Source organism: Bradysia coprophila (assembly GCF_014529535.1).
Source record: "Bradysia coprophila strain Holo2 chromosome X unlocalized genomic scaffold, BU_Bcop_v1 contig_128, whole genome shotgun sequence".
NCBI classification, from domain to species: Eukaryota; Metazoa; Arthropoda; class Insecta; order Diptera; family Sciaridae; genus Bradysia; species Bradysia coprophila.
In genome coordinates this window covers 900368-919450 of record NW_023503295.1, presented here as the reverse complement: position 1 = coordinate 919450, position 19083 = coordinate 900368, and the positions used below count along the sequence as shown (strand labels likewise).

At 35.2% G+C, this 19083-nt stretch overlaps 1 protein-coding gene across 1 annotated transcript in view; it reads right to left on the bottom strand.

The window, feature by feature from the left end:
• The window catches only part of LOC119067676 (irregular chiasm C-roughest protein-like), a 52582-nt gene that overhangs the window by 10510 nt on the left and 22989 nt on the right, over positions 1 to 19083 (bottom strand). The window contains exons 2-4 of the mRNA XM_037170790.1: positions 3466 to 3851; positions 3186 to 3281; positions 2961 to 3112 (exon numbers count right to left, since the gene is read on the bottom strand). Of these exons, the coding sequence (XP_037026685.1) occupies positions 2961 to 3112; positions 3186 to 3281; positions 3466 to 3736 (519 nt within the window). The 5' untranslated portion in view covers positions 3737 to 3851. The remainder of the gene's footprint in view (positions 1 to 2960; positions 3113 to 3185; positions 3282 to 3465; positions 3852 to 19083) is intronic.

Genomic DNA, 19083 nt, shown 5'->3' with positions numbered 1-19083 from the left:
TCACAAAAATTCTATTCGAAATCGAAATCAATTATTTCAAATTTAAAAACGGTAAACGATTCGGGTGAAAATCATAAATAGCATCCATTGTTTCACTTCTAGCAACTGGAAAATCTAACACTTTTTGTTGTCGTTCTTGAATATTTTTTCAAGAGTTGAAATAATTATTTACATAAGGCCCGTCATTGGGAAATGACAGGACAGTTTCCCGAAAATGTTTGGAAAATTTTATCACAAAAATTCACCAAAAAAATTTAAAGAAACTCACCTCCTATGCTTTCCATTGTATTCGGGCATAGTCTCTTTAGGTCGCCAAGGCATATTTGAACACTAAACACTTTTTACTCGATGCAAAAACAAAAAGTTTTTTTCGTTTTGTCGCGACAAAAACACAGAAAATATTTTGACACAACTGTGAAACTACGCTATTATAAGTACTAGAATGATAGTTTGCTGTGTTCACTTAAGCGGTAAAATATTTTCTTTCAAAAAAGTGTCGGACATTTTATAAAGATCATCAAACAGTTAACAAAAGGTAGCGTTACATTTAAAATTGTTCACCGACCGTTTTTCAAAGCTTTACGAGAGCTCAGCGGACATTCTTTCAACGATGGGAGAGCATTTATCACAATTGTAACCTCTCGTAAGACTGCACTGAGCGTAAATAAATGTTCGTTCAGATTTCACACTTCTTTAGTAAGCTAACAAGACGTCGCTAAGTCTAATAATGCCACCTCTTTGAATAAAAATATCGGCTGAGGTCGAATAATTCTCCGCTGAGCTTTAACAAACTTCCGCTGAGCTCTAATAATTCTCCGCTTGGCTTTGGGAAGTGTCCGTTAGGTACAAGCAAGTTGTAGTAAGCCTTAATGGAGCGAATCGGACACTCAGCGGAGATCTGCCAAAGCTAAGTGGAGTCTTATTAAATCATAGCAACAATTATTAGGTATCAGCTGATGCTTATTGAGTGTTCGCTTAGCTTTATTGCCTTACGACAACCTGCTAAAGCCTGACGGACTCTTACTGAAGCCTAGCGGAGAATTATAAGAGCTCATTAGAGGTTTGTAAAAGCTCAGCGGAGAATTATTAGAGTTCATCGGAGATTTGTTAAAGCCCATCGGAGGATTATTCGATCTCAGCCGATATTTTAAATCAAAGAGTTGGCATAATTAGACTCAGCGAAGTCTTGTTAGCTTACTAAAGAAGTGGGAGAGGTTACAATTTTAATAAATGTCTAAAATCGTTGAAGCGTCAGACACTTTTTTGAATGAAAATATTTTACCGCCGAAGTGAACACAGCAAACATTCAGTCTAGTACTTATAGTAGCGGAGTGTCACAGTTGTGTCGAAATATTTTCTGTGTTTTTGTCGCGACAAAACAAAAAAAAAACTTTTGGTTTTTGCATCGAGTAAAAAGTGTTTTAGTGTTTAAATATGCCTTGGCGACCAAAAGAGACTATGCGCGAATAGAATGGAAAGCATAAGAGGTGAGTTTCTATGAATTTTTTCGGTGAATTTTTGTGATAAAATTTTCCATACATTTTCGGGAAACTGTCCTGTCATTTCCCGATGACGGCGGGCCATAACAAAGGATAAAATGTAGAGTAAAAGTAGAGTAAAACCACTAAAAACACAAAAAAAAGACTTTTTAACTTTTATCACGAGTTATGTGATCAACAAATTACACACGAAAATTCTACTTTTCATCTTATTATGCCTTGTTCTGTTATAGTTTTTTACAAAACGAGGGATAAAAAGTTGAGAGGTATATGAACTATATTGATACAAGGCGAAGCCGAGGTCAACAAACAAGCGAAAACAAGACTTTTGATTTTTATCTACAGTTGTAATGCATTTTACATACTTTTGAAACATAAAGCAATTTTCTTGCAATAATCCACTTTCGATCCTAGGGAAAGCAGAATCATGTAAAAGGCTGTTTCGCTTATTTCGAATTAGTGACGAAAATTAAAGCCTTCGTTGCTTTGTTGCTTTTATTGAGCAAACCGTGCAAATCGCTCTGCTCGTACGACAATCACACGCCTAGCGTTTGAATAGTTATTTGTGAAAACAGTTCAAAATCCTTTAGTAGCCACTAGATGTGTAATCAAATGCATTTGACAATTTACAATTCAATGGAGAAAATGTTTTTCTGCCTGTAGCGGAAAAAGGGGCATAATGTACCTACTGCGCGGTCAATTCAGATTTTTTCGGTTCTTTTGTTAACATAGGTTTTTCTTGTTTTTTTTTTGTACACAAAAACGAATATTCGTAATATTTATGTACACACGAAATAAGTTCCTCCTTGGGGGAAAAATAGGAAATTTCAACTCGAGCGAATTACGCCCCTCGCTTCGCTCTCTCGGCGTAGTGAAGGTGAATATGAACTATTGTTTTGCCTGCCTATGTTTTAGAAGAGTTTATTAAAATCTAAATGAGTTAACCGAGAGAGAAACGATTTGACTACTGGATTTCAATCACATTATGAATACATACTGTCTGTTCCTCCTAATCGATACTTCATCGCATTTCAGTTCTCGCTTTCAGAATAGTACTTTTTGCGATTGACAACTACAATCTGACAGATTTTGTTGAACAGTTACAATACCAATTGTTTAACATACATTCCCGCACTTGTATCGTAATCTGTGACATGGTCGTTGATTGTGTCTCAAAACGTATTGTGTCACCTCTACTCGTTCATGTTTGAAGAACGCGTTCTAATTTGAAAAATTTAGGATCAGTGTGTTGGTAGCAACACACGATGTTGAACAACACTATATTTTGTACCGATAGATGAAAAGTAAGTTTTTTCAGTACCAGTCCTAAACCAAAAAGATCAGTTTGGACGTGTGCCGAAAAATGACTTTACAATTAAGGAAACAGGAGACCAACAAATTGTCGCCAACAGCATTTTTCTTGTATCACAAATAACTTAAAAATTATTTAAAGGAACTTACCTCCGCCGCTGGTCGACCATTCGCAGAAATACATTCTAAACTAATTTCTCTTCCCTCAGTCGTAACCAAATTGGAACCTTGTGTGATAACAGGTGCATCAGGAGCCACGAGAACGCTTAGTGTTGCATACCTCGAACGGACTCCCGGGTGTCCTGATTGATTGATTGAATGAATGAATGAATGAAGCATTTTCCGAAAACAAACAAAACAAAATTATTTGCTCACCATGCGGTCCTGGACTAACTTGACACTGAAATTGAGCGTTGTCATCCAGAGTGACTGGGTAAATTTGTAACGAATAATCACCTTCCTCGTCACTTCCTGCGTTACATAAAGTAAACTTTATTTCACCTTGTAATTTCTTGAATCGTAAATGTCTTGTTTGCTTTTGCTTTGATTTAAATCAAAAGTTTATTCAGAGAAACATTTCATATATGTGGTGTGAAAAGAACATATTGAACAGAGAGAGGTAGACCGCGTGCAAAATTAGTGGTAAAATACGAACCTATCATTTGGTATCTGTCGAAGCCGACAAGCTTCCGACGAGTGCCTAAACCAAAATCATCCTTTGTCCACTGCAAAACGCCCTGTTTATTAACTACCCGACATGGGAGAATTACTCGAGCCCCCACAACGGCCACTTGATCCTGTGGTTCCATAGCAAATTGCTGTTCGACGAATGTGTTAAACGGCATCGTTGATGGTAATGCCATCATGATAAGAAAAATGGAAGTAAATTGAAACGCAGCTGATAATGATTGTTTCCAGAAAGCCATTTTGGTATTTGATGCATTTGGTTGTGTATAGCAGTGCGACAGAAGTCTATTTTGTTTTCGTTCTTTCTTCGAAGAAAATTTCGGTCTTAATTCGGTGCGATAAAAATGGTTGCGTCTGGAAAATGAATAACGAAATGGTTTATGTTTTTATCATATTTAGAAATAGAAAGTTTGTTGTGATGTTAAATTACAGACGAAAAGAAAAACGATTTTAGGTAATAAAATTTCGAAGCGAAATGGTCTGGGTAAAGTATTTAACATGGGAAGCACTTAAATCAATTTAACCGACACACACAGTTTGAATTGGATGTGTATACTGCGGCGATATTATAATTTCTTTTTTTTTTTTTAATGGAGTAAAACGCTTTCGTGATGCAATAAAAATTATTACGGCTTACCGAGTGAACGATATCAGAGAATCATTTCAATTGGAAATGGAAACATTAAAAATTCAAAATTGCAAACTAGCCAAGTTAGTTTTAGCTATTTCCATCAGCAACATAAAATCAAATAATTTAGTATATGTACGAAAATGGCACAGTGGCTCACATACACACACTCAAAATGAAACACCTGATGATCTAGGACTATTTGTCCATTAAAAGTGATTAGCCCTTTGCAAATTGTAGCCTACATTTAGGCGGAAAAATATTCGTTTTTTGATGATTTCTTTGATTAAAAATGTTTACTTTACTAGTGAGGTAATGTGGCCTTTCCCTCACTAGTGAAGACTAGCGAAGGAAAGCTCGTAAAGTAAAACGCCATACTTTACACGTGAAATAATTTGATATCTCGTATCACGATGAGTAAAAGTACCTCGGGCTGAAGCCCTCGGATACTTTTACTCATCTGGATACGAGATATCAAATTACTTCAGTGGTACTATTTTTTTTTGAAAAAGTAAAACCACCAAAGCAGCCAAAAATGTGGTTCTTTTAAAGTAAAAATTGATTTGTGAGTCATAACGTAATCCACTTTACTCACTTGGATAAACCTGTGTAGATTGTGTAAGTTTATGTAATCATGACAGGTTTCTCCAAGTGAGTAAAGTTAAAACTCACAAATCAATTTTTCCTTTTAAAAGTAACTCATTTTTACGTACTTTTTCAAAAACAGATTTTGGTTCAGAGAAGTCATAAAAAACGAATATTTTCTCGCCTGTTTCTAGTATTAGCAGGCCCGGACTGGCTCAAAAAAGCCCTTCGGGGAAAACGTTAAAAGGCCCTTATTTTCGGGCGACTCTTTCCAATTAGGCCCTCAATTCGTATTACTGATTACAATTGTGTAACTTACACAGTATACGTGAATCACACAGTGCCGCTACATCACACGGACAATCGCAAAATTTGAAAAGAAAAATTGGAAATAGCTCAGGTATATATTCGCTAGTGGAACATGAAAATGTTACAACTAACGAAAAATTTATTAAGAAAATTTCGCTCACTTCGCTGGCTAGTGAAAGCAGGACTTATTATTGAGAATTTTTTTCAGAATTTTTCGGAATTTTCCAATAATTAAAATTCCCAATAAGCCCTGTTCTATGACCGTTAGAAAATTCCCATTTTGTGCACATTTTCTGGGAATTTTATCTATGGCTGCTAGAAAATTCCCATTTTTTGTACATTTCTATTTTTGCACATTTTCTGGAAACTTTATCTAAAGCCGCTAGAAAATTCCCATTTATTGCACATTTTCTGGGAATTTTATCTAAACCCGCTAGAAAATTACCATTTTTGGTACATTTTCTGGGAACTTTATGTAATGCCGCTAGAAAATTCCCATTTTTTTGCACATTTTCTGGGAATTTTATCTAAAACCGCTAGAAAATTCCCATTTTTTGTACATTTTCTGGGAATTTTATCTAAACCCGCTAGAAAATTACCATTTTTGGTACATTTTCTGGGAACTTTATGTAATGCCGCTAGAAAATTCCCATTTTTTTGCACATTTTCTGGGAATTTTATTTAAAACCGCTAGAAAATTCCCATTTTTTGTACATTTTCTGGGAATTTTATCTAAACCCGCTAGAAAATTACCATTTTTGGTACATTTTCTGGGAACTTTATGTAATGCCGCTAGAAAATTCCCATTTTTTTGCACATTTTCTGGGAATTTTATCTAAAACCGCTAGAAAATTCCCATTTTTTGTACATTTTCTGGGAATTTTATCTAAACCCGCTAGAAAATTACCATTTTTGGTACATTTTCTGGGAACTTTATGTAATGCCGCTAGAAAATTCCCATTTTTTTTGCACATTTTCTGGGAATTTTATTTAAAACCGCTAGAAAATTCCCATTTTTTGTACATTTTCTGGGAATTTTATCTAAACCCGCTAGAAAATTACCATTTTGGTACATTTTCTGGGAACTTTATGTAATGCCGCTAGAAAATTCCCATTTTTTTGCACATTTTCTGGGAATTTTATCTAAAACCGCTAGAAAATTCCCATTTTTTGTACATTTTCTGGGAATTTTATCTAAACCCGCTAGAAAATTACCATTTTTGGTACATTTTCTGGGAATTTTATCTAAACCCGCTAGAAAATTACCATTTTTTGTACATTTTCTGGGAATTTTATCTAAACCCGCTAGAAAATTACCATTTTTGGTACATTTTCTGGGAATTTTATCTAAACCCGCTAGAAAATTACCATTTTGGTACATTTTCTGGGAACTTTATGTAATGCCGCTAGAAAATTCCCATTTTTTTGCACATTTTCTGGGAATTTTATCTAAAACCGCTAGAAAATTCCCATTTTTTGTACATTTTCTGGGAATTTTATCGAAACCCGCTAGAAAATTACCATTTTGGTACATTTTCTGGGAACTTTATGTAATGCCGCTAGAAAATTCCCATTTTTTTGCACATTTTCTGGGAATTTTATCTAAAACCGCTAGAAAATTCCCATATTTTGCACATTTTCTGGGAACTTCATTCTATTGCAACGCTTATTATTGAGAATCTTTTTCAGAATATTCCGAATTTTTTCAAAATTTTTGGAATTTTGGAATTAAAATTCTCAGCAATAAGCCCTGAGTGAATGTATACAAGTGTTGATTAGGAGAGGAAAGAATTTCGGTGAATTCGGCAATTTGTAATAAATGAGCCAATGAATCGGCAAGGAGAATGCCGTAAAATAATACAATTATATTCGAACCAAATTTAATGGTAAAAATTTGGTTCGAATACATAAATCGAATAAAAAATTAACTGAAAGGCCTCAGTAGGAAATCGAAGAAAATATTGAGAGAATTGACTCAGTACGAAATCGAATAATAAATTGAGAGAAAGGCCTCAGTAGAAAAATTTCTATTGGAAATTAAACATTTTGCCTATGTTCGCTGAAATTGGCTACATTTATTTAAAATTTTAAAAACCCCTGTCGGGACCTCGCCCGACTGAAGCAAAAGGCCCTTCGGGAATCGCCCGAATGCCCAGTATGGCCAGTCCGGGTCTGAGTATTAGTTTTAAGATTTGCACAGTGTCGGACATCAAATGCTTTATTTCAGGAGGGTACAGCCAAAGTCCAAGGGCTGAATATACTAAACTTCATGAAGGATTGCATTCAATTATTTATGTGTAGTGTACGCTGTTGCAAACAAACCTTGGATTTATTACATGTGGAACGAACAGAATAAATTCAATCCACTTAAATTTAAATTCCACCACTGTAATCTCTTTATAATTGCCGTTGGTCAGGCTGAGTACCACAAATTAGGGAGAAACCGGAAAATGGGGTGTGAATAATGTAATTTGACGATTTAAATACCATTGAAAAAATTAAATTAAATTTTGTGAAGCAGATTCATCGGGTCGTTAAGCATTGTAGGATCGAAAAAAAAATCGCTTCGCTGGCGAGCTAGCATTCTATTTGAAACCTAAAATGTAACTTAGTTCGCAAAGTTGAAATGTGGACAATGTGGATAAAATCAAATGTTTGACAAAGCGTTTGTTCGAATCGGGTGAAATTGAATGTCTCAAAAATTTGGTCACTTTTTAGGTATGTTGGGCAGCTGGAAAAATTTGGTAACTTTCCGTGTAGCTGATTTTCGTCAAATTTTCGAATTTCGTCAAATTTTCGATTTCCGTCAAATTTTCAAATTTCGTCAAATTTCGTCAAGTTTTCGATTTTCGTCAAGTTTTCAATTTTCGTCAAGTTTTCGATTTTCGTCAAGTTTTCGATTTTCGTCAAGTTTTCGATTTTTGTCAAGTTTTCGATTTTTGTCAAATTTTAAATTTTCGTCAAAATAGTTTGCTTCTATCGCTTCCCTTTACTTAATAACAGGGCCTATTTTGAGGTAATTAAATTAATTAATTTTTTAGACGATTTCTTGACTTATTTCTTATTTCTTAGGGCTACATATTGAAAAATCTGTCGATTTTTAGTTGTTTTGGATCGTCAAGTCAGCCAATTAACTTTGAACGATATTCATCAAGATTTACTAGCAAGTATAATTTCTGAATCTTTGATCTTTTCAGTGCTGCCAGCAGGCTTAAATCATTAATAACTTGATAAATATGCATTTTGCTTAGTGTAAAATCATATTTAGATCGGGGTACTTTATTTGTTTTGAAAAAATATTTACAATCATGTCTGGTTATTTATACAACGTTTAAATAAAGAGATTTAGACATTCAGTCTTTACAGCTTAATTCGGCACTGATTAAATACATCGAGGAGTTGTTTAATTTCTTTCAACGTTCTACGTTAACGATTTAAGAATCAATCAGTGGAAAACTTTATAAAAACCACTTGCTCTTAACTAAAAGAAAAAGAATTTTAACTTGGCGAATGATGTGTGGTGATTTACGATGTCGTGTGAACTGGTGATGATGACTAGGAACTAATCGCTGTTCCATCGCAATAACTTGACGAAAGCGTTTGATCCCTTCAGCCTGGTCGACCCAGCGAAGCTTGAGGACCTCTTTCAGTCAGTCAGTTCATTTATTAATGGGGCTTAGTGTAAAATGTGTTCTACCCTCAAATACACCACTTAATTGGGATGTAGAAAACACATTGGACTCTCCAGAACGAATATTTAGCGAGGTATTAATGGTTTAAATCTGCTGACAGCACTGAAAAAAGCGGACGTCATTTATGAATGATCCCTAAGCCCTAGTTTTGGTATATTTTTCAAATAATTGCAAGTCACAAATCGGGCAACAGTTTTTTTTTGTTTTGTTGATGGAACGAATATGGGAAGCATAGTTTGGATGGTATACTTTACAATGCATAAAATAGTGGTTTACTGTTTACTGTACCATTCGGAATAAAACTATTTTTACCGTTACAAAGCAACAAAACAAAAAAGAAGTCCAACAAATATTTGTTTCAAAAATTGAAATTGTATTTTCTATCTTCATTATGAATGAATGTTGTTATACACAGTTTTTATGTACTGTACCGTACATACTATCAGTTAATAATCCAATTCCCTTTTTCGTGTTGCTTGCTCATATTGCGACATTTTTATTCCCTGTACTATTTGTTAGACTGATTGGAATAAAACAACAACATTGTATATATATATATAATGGGGTATAACATAACTGCAAAAACAACCGAAAGCTTTTCACAAACCGTGCGCCGGGAAGTACCTATGCAGAGGTTTGGAAAAATACTTTTTGTTCCCCAATGTGAATTGAATAATAAATTAGTTTATATGCGCTCTCTCCTGATCGAATTTAGTGTATACAAAACAAAATACAATATTTTCCAGTGAGTGCTAAAAAAAAATGTTGTGTGAAACAACAACAACAACGTACAAAAAAATAATCGAACGGAAAAAATATTGAATATTGTATATATGTCGGTCGAGCGAATTGAGTACTATAAATACACACAGGTACACTCGATAAACATTATTATTTTGTGTGTGCAGGAATTTTCTTTTTTTTTATTATTTAAAATTTGTAGAGAGACATACTGTGATTTACGTGGAATATTTTTTCTTACATTTCCAACTCCAACAAATAATCATGGCTGGTGTTGACGTTACAGTATTTTTTAATTTAAATAGCAGAGTAATTGCATTTAAATGTTATTTCTTTTGAATACACTTTCGGTACAACATTCTTTTCTAGACTTGATGGTAAAAAAGATTGCCGGTCCTTTCACTGTGAACCAGATTTCGGATGCTTTTGGTGCTATTTTTAGTTTTTTTACTTGAATAATACTTTTCTACGAATAGTCTGTTGGCCTTTGCAAATTACCATCAACCACACAGCGAGGAAATACCTAGACGATTTTGAATAGTATGAGTGCGACCGGACTTTTATGGTTTAGTTTTCACAAACGGAATAACGCAACAGGACGAAAGCAATAAAATGATTGAGAATAAAAGATAGAAAGCTTGAAACATTTATGAAAAGAAAATCGGAAGAGATTTAGCGTATGGGCTCGAGGCTTTCGAAACTTAACAGGCTATGGCGAAAGTGGTACTGATACAACGCTGTGTGAATACAATAGATAAAGGCTAGCTAGCTTTAGTATGTGTCCAACACCTATGTAGGAAGCACGGGTTTTCAGAGGATATACTGCACGTGTGTTAACTTGTAAAAATTAAAAAAAAAACACGGCTGACCGGTGGCGAGTCGCTTGATGTACGAATAATGAGAGAACAAATTCCTTACTCTATACCATTTTGCAGGGCCTTTTTTTGAGAAACGATTTCAAGAAAATCGTGAAAATTCAAGAAAATCGAGAAAATTCAAGAAATTCGAGAAATTTCAAGAAATTGAAGAATTTTCGAGAAAATCGAGAAATTCGTGAAATTTACGAAATTTCAAGAAAATTCAAGAAATTAAAGAAACCAGTTTGAGTGAAAACAGACAATGAACCTTACGGAGTAATAAATATTATTTATTGTAGTCTCTGAAATGGTTACAGCCAGAGGCAGTGAAATAAATTGAATTTGCTTCAGCTGTGCTTCTGCTGTTTTTCAGCTGATCCTCACATACAATACTAGTTCATATGGTTGAAGCTGCTACTCGCACGCTCGTGGTAGTGGCGAAACCGTAAAACGTATAGACAATTTTGATTGTTTGTGTAAATCAGCTGAAGCAAATTCATACTGAAATTTCACTGCTGGCTGTAATTACATTTCTTCAATTTTTTGTGATTAACGGAATCGTAGTTATTGGACGAAACTCTCTTCCTGAGAATTCGGTCATCAGTGTTGGCAATACTGGAAGAATTTCTCAACTGATCATCAGCTCCAACTGTTACAGCAAAAGTTTTAAAATCTCGACGGATTATTTTGGAGCGTGGAAGGGGTCTCATTTCCAGAAATAGTTTCTATTTTATGGAGGGGCATCACAACTATGGATACTGAATTGTATCCCACCCCACACACATTAGGTTAAGGGCCGATAGAAAATTTGAAATAAAAAAAAATAATATCATTTATCTGCCTAGAACCATAAACTAGTTGTAATATGTTACAACTAGTTTATGGTTTGCCCTCTAGGGCAAATTTGTTTATCTTGATATATCTGTTTTCCTCTGCATATAATAGTACATTAAGGTACAGGTGAATATACCCAGCATTAATACTCTTCTGTATATTAGACAAACACGAGTGTAACGAATTTACGTGTAATATACAGAAGAGTATTTGTGCGTGGTATATTCACTGGCTTTCTTCTTTGTTTTATTGTATTGGCGCAAACGATCAACTTATCGATACATTAATGTAGGATATATTTACCTAGATAAATAATAATGAATAATGTGATCGAAAAATTCACTTCCAAACGATTCCAATAATGTTCCAACTAGTTATAGTTATTTTCCTAACTTATGCTAAAATGGGGGAATCGAATTCGATGAAATAGCGCTTGAACCCTAGTTAGGAACTACATTTTTCCTAAACGACGTCGGAAATAAGCGAATAAGTCGCGACATTTCAACACTAGTTAGGAGGAAAATATTAGCGTTGCCTTTTGAGTGTAATTTTCGAAGTTTTTTTACCTTCTCATTACAAGCCAATCACGTTGAAAGCAATTTACATTATAAATATTCATCCCGTAAACTTCATATAAAAAATCGAGAAATTTAAAGAATTTTCGAGAAATTTTAAGAAAATCGAGAAATTTCAAGAAATTCGAGAAAATTCAAGAAATTTGAGAAAAAAATTCTCAAAAGAAGGCCCTGCCATTTTGTCCACGAACCGATTTTGAAAAACGTTTTTAGCCCCGTACGAAGTACTGGGGGCTTATAAGATTAATATGCCGTTTGTAACACGTCGAATTGGAAGCAGACAGTAAGGGCAAAGCTTTTGGTTATGTTCATAGATGACGAATCCGCAATAAAAAAAATGTCCGTCCGTCCGTCCGTCCGTCCGTGACCCCTCTAGCTTGAGCAAATCACAACCTTTTTTCAAAATTCTTTTTTTCCCCGATTGGTATCGACAAAAGTAAGGTCAAGTTCGAAAATGGGCATGGTAGGGTCGGCCCTTCCAGAGCTAGGGCCCTATAGGTGTTTTTCAGTCTTTCGACGATATCTACCGAAATACGCACGTAATAGCTGCTTGTGATATATCAAATGAAAGGTATTGACGAGTAGAACAAAGTTGCTGAACATTGTTTTTGTGTAGGATGCAACGCGAGCTTGTTGGGAGGGCTCAAAGGTCGTTACTCGGCCCTAAGTGTTTTTTCCACATAAATCGAGTAAATCTCATCCGATTTTGCCAGATTTAGTTTTTTATGGAAGGTAATTGAATACCGAAAAGAACGTGGCGAAAAAAGTTTCAAATTTGGGCCCTTGGACTAAGGCCGCTACTCGGCCCTAAGTGTTTTTTGCACATAAATCGAGTAAATCTCATCCGATTTTGCTAGATTTTGTTTTATTTGAGAGATAATTGAATACCGAATAGAATGATGGCAAAAAATGTTTCAAATTTGGGCCCTTGGACTAAGGCCGCTACTCGGCCCTAAGTGTTTTTTGCACATAAATCGAGTAAATCTCATCCGATTTTGCTAGATTTTGTTTCATTTGAGAGATAGTTGAATGCCGAATAGAATGATGGCAAAAAAAGTTTCAAATTTGGGCCCTTGGACTAAGGCCGCTACTCGGCCCTAAGTGTTTTTTGCACATAAATCGAGTAAATCTCATCCGATTTTGCTAGATTTAGTTTTTTATGGAAGGTAATTGAATACCGAAAAGAACGTGGCGAAAAAAGTTTAAAATTTGGGCCCTTGGCCTAAGGCCGCTACTCGGCCCTAAGTGTTTTTTGCACATAAATCGAGTAAATCTCATCCGATTTTGCTAGATTTAGTTTTTTATGGAAGGTAATTGAATGCCGAATAGAATGATGGCAAAAAAAGTTTCAAATTTGCGCCCTTGGACTAAGGCCGCTACTCGGCCCTAAGTGTTTTTTGCACATAAATCGAGTAAATCTCATCCGATTTTGCTAGATTTTGTTTCATTTGAGAGATAGTTGAATGCCGAATAGAATGATGGCAAAAAAAGTTTCAAATTTGGGCCCTTGGACTAAGGCCGCTACTCGGCCCTAAGTGTTTTTTGCACATAAATCGAGTAAATCTCATCCGATTTTGCTAGATTTAGTTTTTTATGGAAGGTAATTGAATACCGAAAAGAACGTGGCGAAAAAAGTTTAAAATTTGGGCCCTTGGCCTAAGGCCGCTACTCGGCCCTAAGTGTTTTTTGCACATAAATCGAGTAAATCTCATCCGATTTTGCTAGATTTAGTTTTTTATGGAAGGTAATTGAATGCCGAATAGAATGATGGCAAAAAAAGTTTCAAATTTGCGCCCTTGGACTAAGGCCGCTACTCGGCCCTAAGTGCTTTTTGCACATAAATCGAGTAAATCTCAACCGATTTTGCTAGTTTTTGTTTTATTTGAGAGGTAATTGAATACCCAATGGAAAGTTGGCAAAAAAATTTGGGTTTCTAAAATAATGTCGTAAATTGTTGGTTTTATTTGAGAGGTACTTCGTACGGGCTTTCGTAATTGCGCTATGCGCAATTTTAAAAATGAACAGTTTCAGTAAATTTGACCATGCCCAACTTGACTTGCATTTTGGTAACAGACGCATTAGAGGGTTGTAGACATATTAGGGTTCCGGGCGTATTACGGCTACGGACGTATTATGGTTACGGACGAAATAGGATTACGGATCGTACGGGGCTAAGTCGCAGCAAACGCTCCGACTGTTCTGATGCCTTGTTTCAATGAGAGGCAGTAAAAATGTATGAATTATGAGCCCCGACATAAATTTCAGTGAACTTATCATTTTTCGTCGTATTCTCTAGAGATGTTTCAATTTTTCGACCATAGTTTCCGAACCATAAGGTAGAGATGAGTGGGCATAGCAAATTTTTGTGCCCAAAGGCCCACTATGCCCATCATTTGAAAAAATGAGCCCAATGCCCAGACCAATGCCCACAAGTAAAATGCCCATGGGCACTAGCCCAGCCCACAAACTTTGTCTACAAGAATCGCTGATTTAGTTAGTGTTAAATGTGTCTTGTATGGGTAATAAGTTTGTAAAAAGACATTCTACTAGTGATTCCCATGTTAATGACGACCGTTTTAAACAAAATTTAATTCCAGGATCCAAAAAAATTCCGATATTACACCAATTATCGAAAAATGTTTCTTATGAATTGATGGGATGACGATAACAAATCGTAGTTCGGGTGCCCAAGTTTTATAAAAATGCCCACAACCTGGCCCATGCCCACGATCTCTGAAGCTCATTACGCCCATGCCCACTCATCTCTACCATAAGGCCGATTAACTTTATCTTGCGGAGATTATGTCTTTTAGTGATGGTGCCCTCGATATATGTGAATTTAGGAAAGTTTTTTTTTTCTAACTTTCATTAAGCCACAAACACTCTATTCAAACAATTCCTCATCCAAAATTAAACCCACCTCATTAAGTACTCAACGACTCAAATCATAGAACTTAACTAGCTCTAACGGATCGAATCGAAAAGACAATCCAGAGAAAGTTCCGTTAGTTGAGCCATACAAGCGAAGCGAGCAATTTTTATCGGTAAATTGCAAAATGCCTAATACTAATAGGTTTTAATTAATTCTAATTAACACAATTCTGTCAATCGATGGTAAAATAACAGTAAGTCGACGAATTATCCATAATTTAATCGCCACTTTTCACCGATTTGAACAAAACTTTAACTAATGAATATTCTCTCAATATTGAGTTCCTACCTTCAATGCAATGTCCCTGACACAATTTAAACGATTGAAAATTTCTTTCAATTATTCAACGGACTGTTCCGTGTAGTATGGATACGGGCAAGGTTCTTGGCTTTGTATATGCTTTGATTATTGTCTGTGTTAACAACTCGTTTTCTTGTGTGATACAAACTGTGTTTTTTTGCGAAAAGCTATAAGGTGTACGTCCAGCGATGTTAAATGCATGAAAAAGATTTCTGAATCTTAACTTTCTACCAATTTATCAATAGAGAAGATCTATTTTGTCTTGTGAAGGAAAACTACTATACTGTCTTCGGGCCGCCGTTGATTATAGGAACGATCAATCACAAATGTTACACACGCCTAGTGGTATTTCACCTCTTTACCACAATGAATGCCTTTCTAACAGATTTGTCAGCCAGCATGTCCATTGATCCTTTGAACCCATAACCATACCAAACATGATTCAAAATTCCTGAATATTCTTTCGACGTACAGTCTCAGCTTAGTTGAAACGAACGCTTATATCTATCAAGTACAGCTGCAAAATATGCCGTTCCGGGTTCGATTCCCGTGCCAGACACATGGAATTTTTCTAGCGATTATATTGCAATGGTAACTTCTCAAAGTTCACTCAAACTTCATAATTGGATGAACCGAAATTTTTTATTTGGGAAATGTCTTTTTGTGATGGTAAGTGCATAACTCTCCTCAAATAGTAGTTACAGTGTGTGTTTGGTGCAACGATGTGCCCACCCAAACACAATGAATTTATGTACTTACGTCTAACCTACATTTAGGCGAGATATCATTAAACTCCTAAATGTAGGCTAGAAGGATGCAATCTGGGCGTGGTCCCAAACTAACGCTAGGCCAGTGAGTTGGAGTTCTCTAAACATATCAAATCAAATGCATGTCAGGTCTCACACTAAACCAGCGAGGTCTCAGGACACGTCGATGATATAAAACGGCATAATTGAATGTGTGTGGAGTATATTTGCCCGGTCACACGCAACATTTAATGAATAATTTAATTGAAATGGTCGCACATAAATAATGGTCGACGAAATGAAAAAAAATTGCATATCTCATAAAATTAATTTGTTCAACGAAAAATGCACAAAAACAATTTTCCATCCCAACGTACAAATAGTACAATCAACAAAATTATCGCTAGTATTTTGCGGTGGGACTATATCAATAATGCCGATTGTATTTACAGCACCATTTCGCTTACTATTCCTGTTGATGCAATATGTGATATTGGTGACCCGAGACCAGGAGTGCTAATTAATAGGACCAGCGTGCATTAAATTAAATAGAAATGCAAGAGGAGGAAACTCATTTCATAGATTTAATAATAAAAAAAAATATTTTTTTTATTTTAATTAAAACAGTATATAACAACACAGCTACATCATCTCATACGGACTCATGTGTTGGTTCATGCATACAGCGGGTAGAGTTGTTCTTTAAATTGCAAAATACGTATTAGTTTTTCCACCTTAGTCTAACCCAACGAGAAGCAATGAAACGAACAAGAATCGTTTTGTTCTGTGCTGCAGCTCATCGTAGAGATACTGTAGAATTTACGGAATTCGTACTAAAATACATGAAACTTTTCACATAAATGTTTCTAAAACTTTAGTCATTTACAACAAGGGATTAAAAGTTGAAAAATTCGTCTGAATTTTTGTTGATCCGAGACGAAGCCGATGGTGGGCGTCTCACTTTTATCCCGAGTCTTATTTTTTTTGTAATGCATTTTCCATGTTACCGCCATCGAAAGTCCATGAAATTCCATGAAAAGAACGATTTTCGGCCCGCAGGCATGAAAAACAATCAGTCAAAAACACTCAAAAGAGTAAAAGCGACGCAAGTCCCTGTGCATACTTCCAAAACAACTGATATCGCTGGAGGTGTCGCATTCTGCGCTTGTACGCAAAAACTCAGGGCAAAAACTGTAACAGCAAAAATTTGACCAAAGAAATTCTAGAAACAAAATTTTACCAAAAAAAATTTGCGTCACAAAGTGGCAGATGGTTCGGACGTATTAGGACATATTCTTCATTTCATTTCATTTCATTTATTTCAGTTTAAATGCGATTATAAATACAAAAAACATCTGCGTAGCTCTAGTGTGACGAAGTCAATTCGAAAGAGCTACGATTCTTGCCTATTTTAAAAAATTCCTTAAAAGTACTCCTCCAGCGATATAGGTTGTTTTGAAAGTATGCACAGGGACTTGCGTCACTTTTACTCTTTTGAGTGTTTTTGACTGATATCAGTTCTTTTGGAAGAATTAGTAGATTGAAAAAATTTAAAAAAATGAAAAATTTGAAAAATTTAAAAATTTTGAAAAATTTAAAAAATTTTGAAAAATTTGAAAAATTTAAAAATTTTGAAAAATTTAAAAAATACAAAATTTAGGAAAAAAAATGAGGCGAGCAGAGCTTACCAAATACCAAAAGCGAACAAAGTTCTACCATACCAATCCACACACACACTTAAAGGTGTTCTTATATGGGGCCTATATGGGAACTTCGAGGAGCCCTAGCTCCGAAACGAAGCCGGTTCCCCCCAAATTTTTTTGGACGGACGGACGGACGAACGGACGGACGAACGGACGGACTAACAAAGTAACGTAGGATTTTTTCATTTCGTTTAAAGTACTGAAATTGACCAAAATGTATGGAAATGGGGCTTCTTGGAAGATTTTTTGCGTGGCCAAATTTTAAGCTGCAAGAACGTGTGATAGCTGGTTGAACTCGTGCGGACGCCTAGTTTTTTTTAATGGTAATTTGGAGTCATTTGTCTTTGAATTGTAGAACTTCAATATTTGCTGTATATATGGTTCTGCAGTCTACGACAAAAATTTTTTTTTGACATTTTTTCTAGTAACAGGACTTGCGTCACGGGCGCTATGCTAACGGGCGCCCATGATATTTTCGTAAGATGTTATTTTTAGGATCGTTTTACGCACAAGGAGTGGAATGACGGAGATTGCCAAAACAAAGGACCTTCATTTGCAAGAAGATGTAAATTAGATATCGAGGTACAAAATTCAACACAGCGTCCAGAAAAAGCACGAGCTTTTTTTGTTCAAAAACAAAAAATTTGGAACACTGAAGGCTACAATATTTTTAAACATTAAATTAAGCTTTAACCAGAATCAAAGGAAAGCGTAAACAATTCAAGTTGACATGCGTACACTTTGCAGACATAAATTATAGAATAAAGGTGAAAATGGCGATGCACTTATAATAGCACGAAAGATGGCACATTGGATAGCTTGATCCTGAATCTTTAAAGGAAAAATTTAAAAAATGTTTTCACCAAATATGAAATTTTTGATATATCCTAATTTTTGCAAAGGTCTGCATAGTCGGGGAACAAAGTTGTTCCCAGGCCATGCAGACCTTCGGGACAATTGAAAATTCTCCAAATTTTCACATTTGGTGAAAATATTTTTTATATTTTTCGTTAAAAGATTAAGTATCGAGCTATCGAATGCGCCATCTTTCGTGAAAATCCGGTACCATCCGGGCGATTTTTGGCGCCCTCTCAAAGTTTGTCAATTTACACTGAAAACACTCAATGATCGAATACTTTTGAATGGTAGAGTATGAGTAGTTCTGTATTGACCTGAAGACAGCTGAAGCAAATTCATGTCTAAATTAGACAGATGTTCCCTGTAAAAGTTTCGTTCCTGCATAATTTTGATATCCCTTTGCTTAGAAATGTGGGCTTTAAGAAAGCTTTGTCTGACCCTTACCAAAATCAAATCATATTTTTTGTTTACATAGCCTCTGGATGAAAACTTTAAAATTATACACTTTCAGCAACCGAAATTTCTACTTTTCTGATGATTTAAAAAAAATAAATCCAAAATCTAATTTGAAAGGAAGTTTCGATAAATCGTCATAATTATTAATAATAACTTTCTTATTGAAGCAATAACGAATCGGAAACTTTTAGATATATAACATTAAGTCATGAAAACTTTTCGAATTTTATTTACTTCTTCTATATACAATTTTAGTCGTTACATAACAATCGATAAAATAAAATAAATAAACGAATAAATATATTGGAATGTATATTGGGTGGATATGTACAGTACAAACATCAACAATTCAAAAGCACAAAAAAAAACG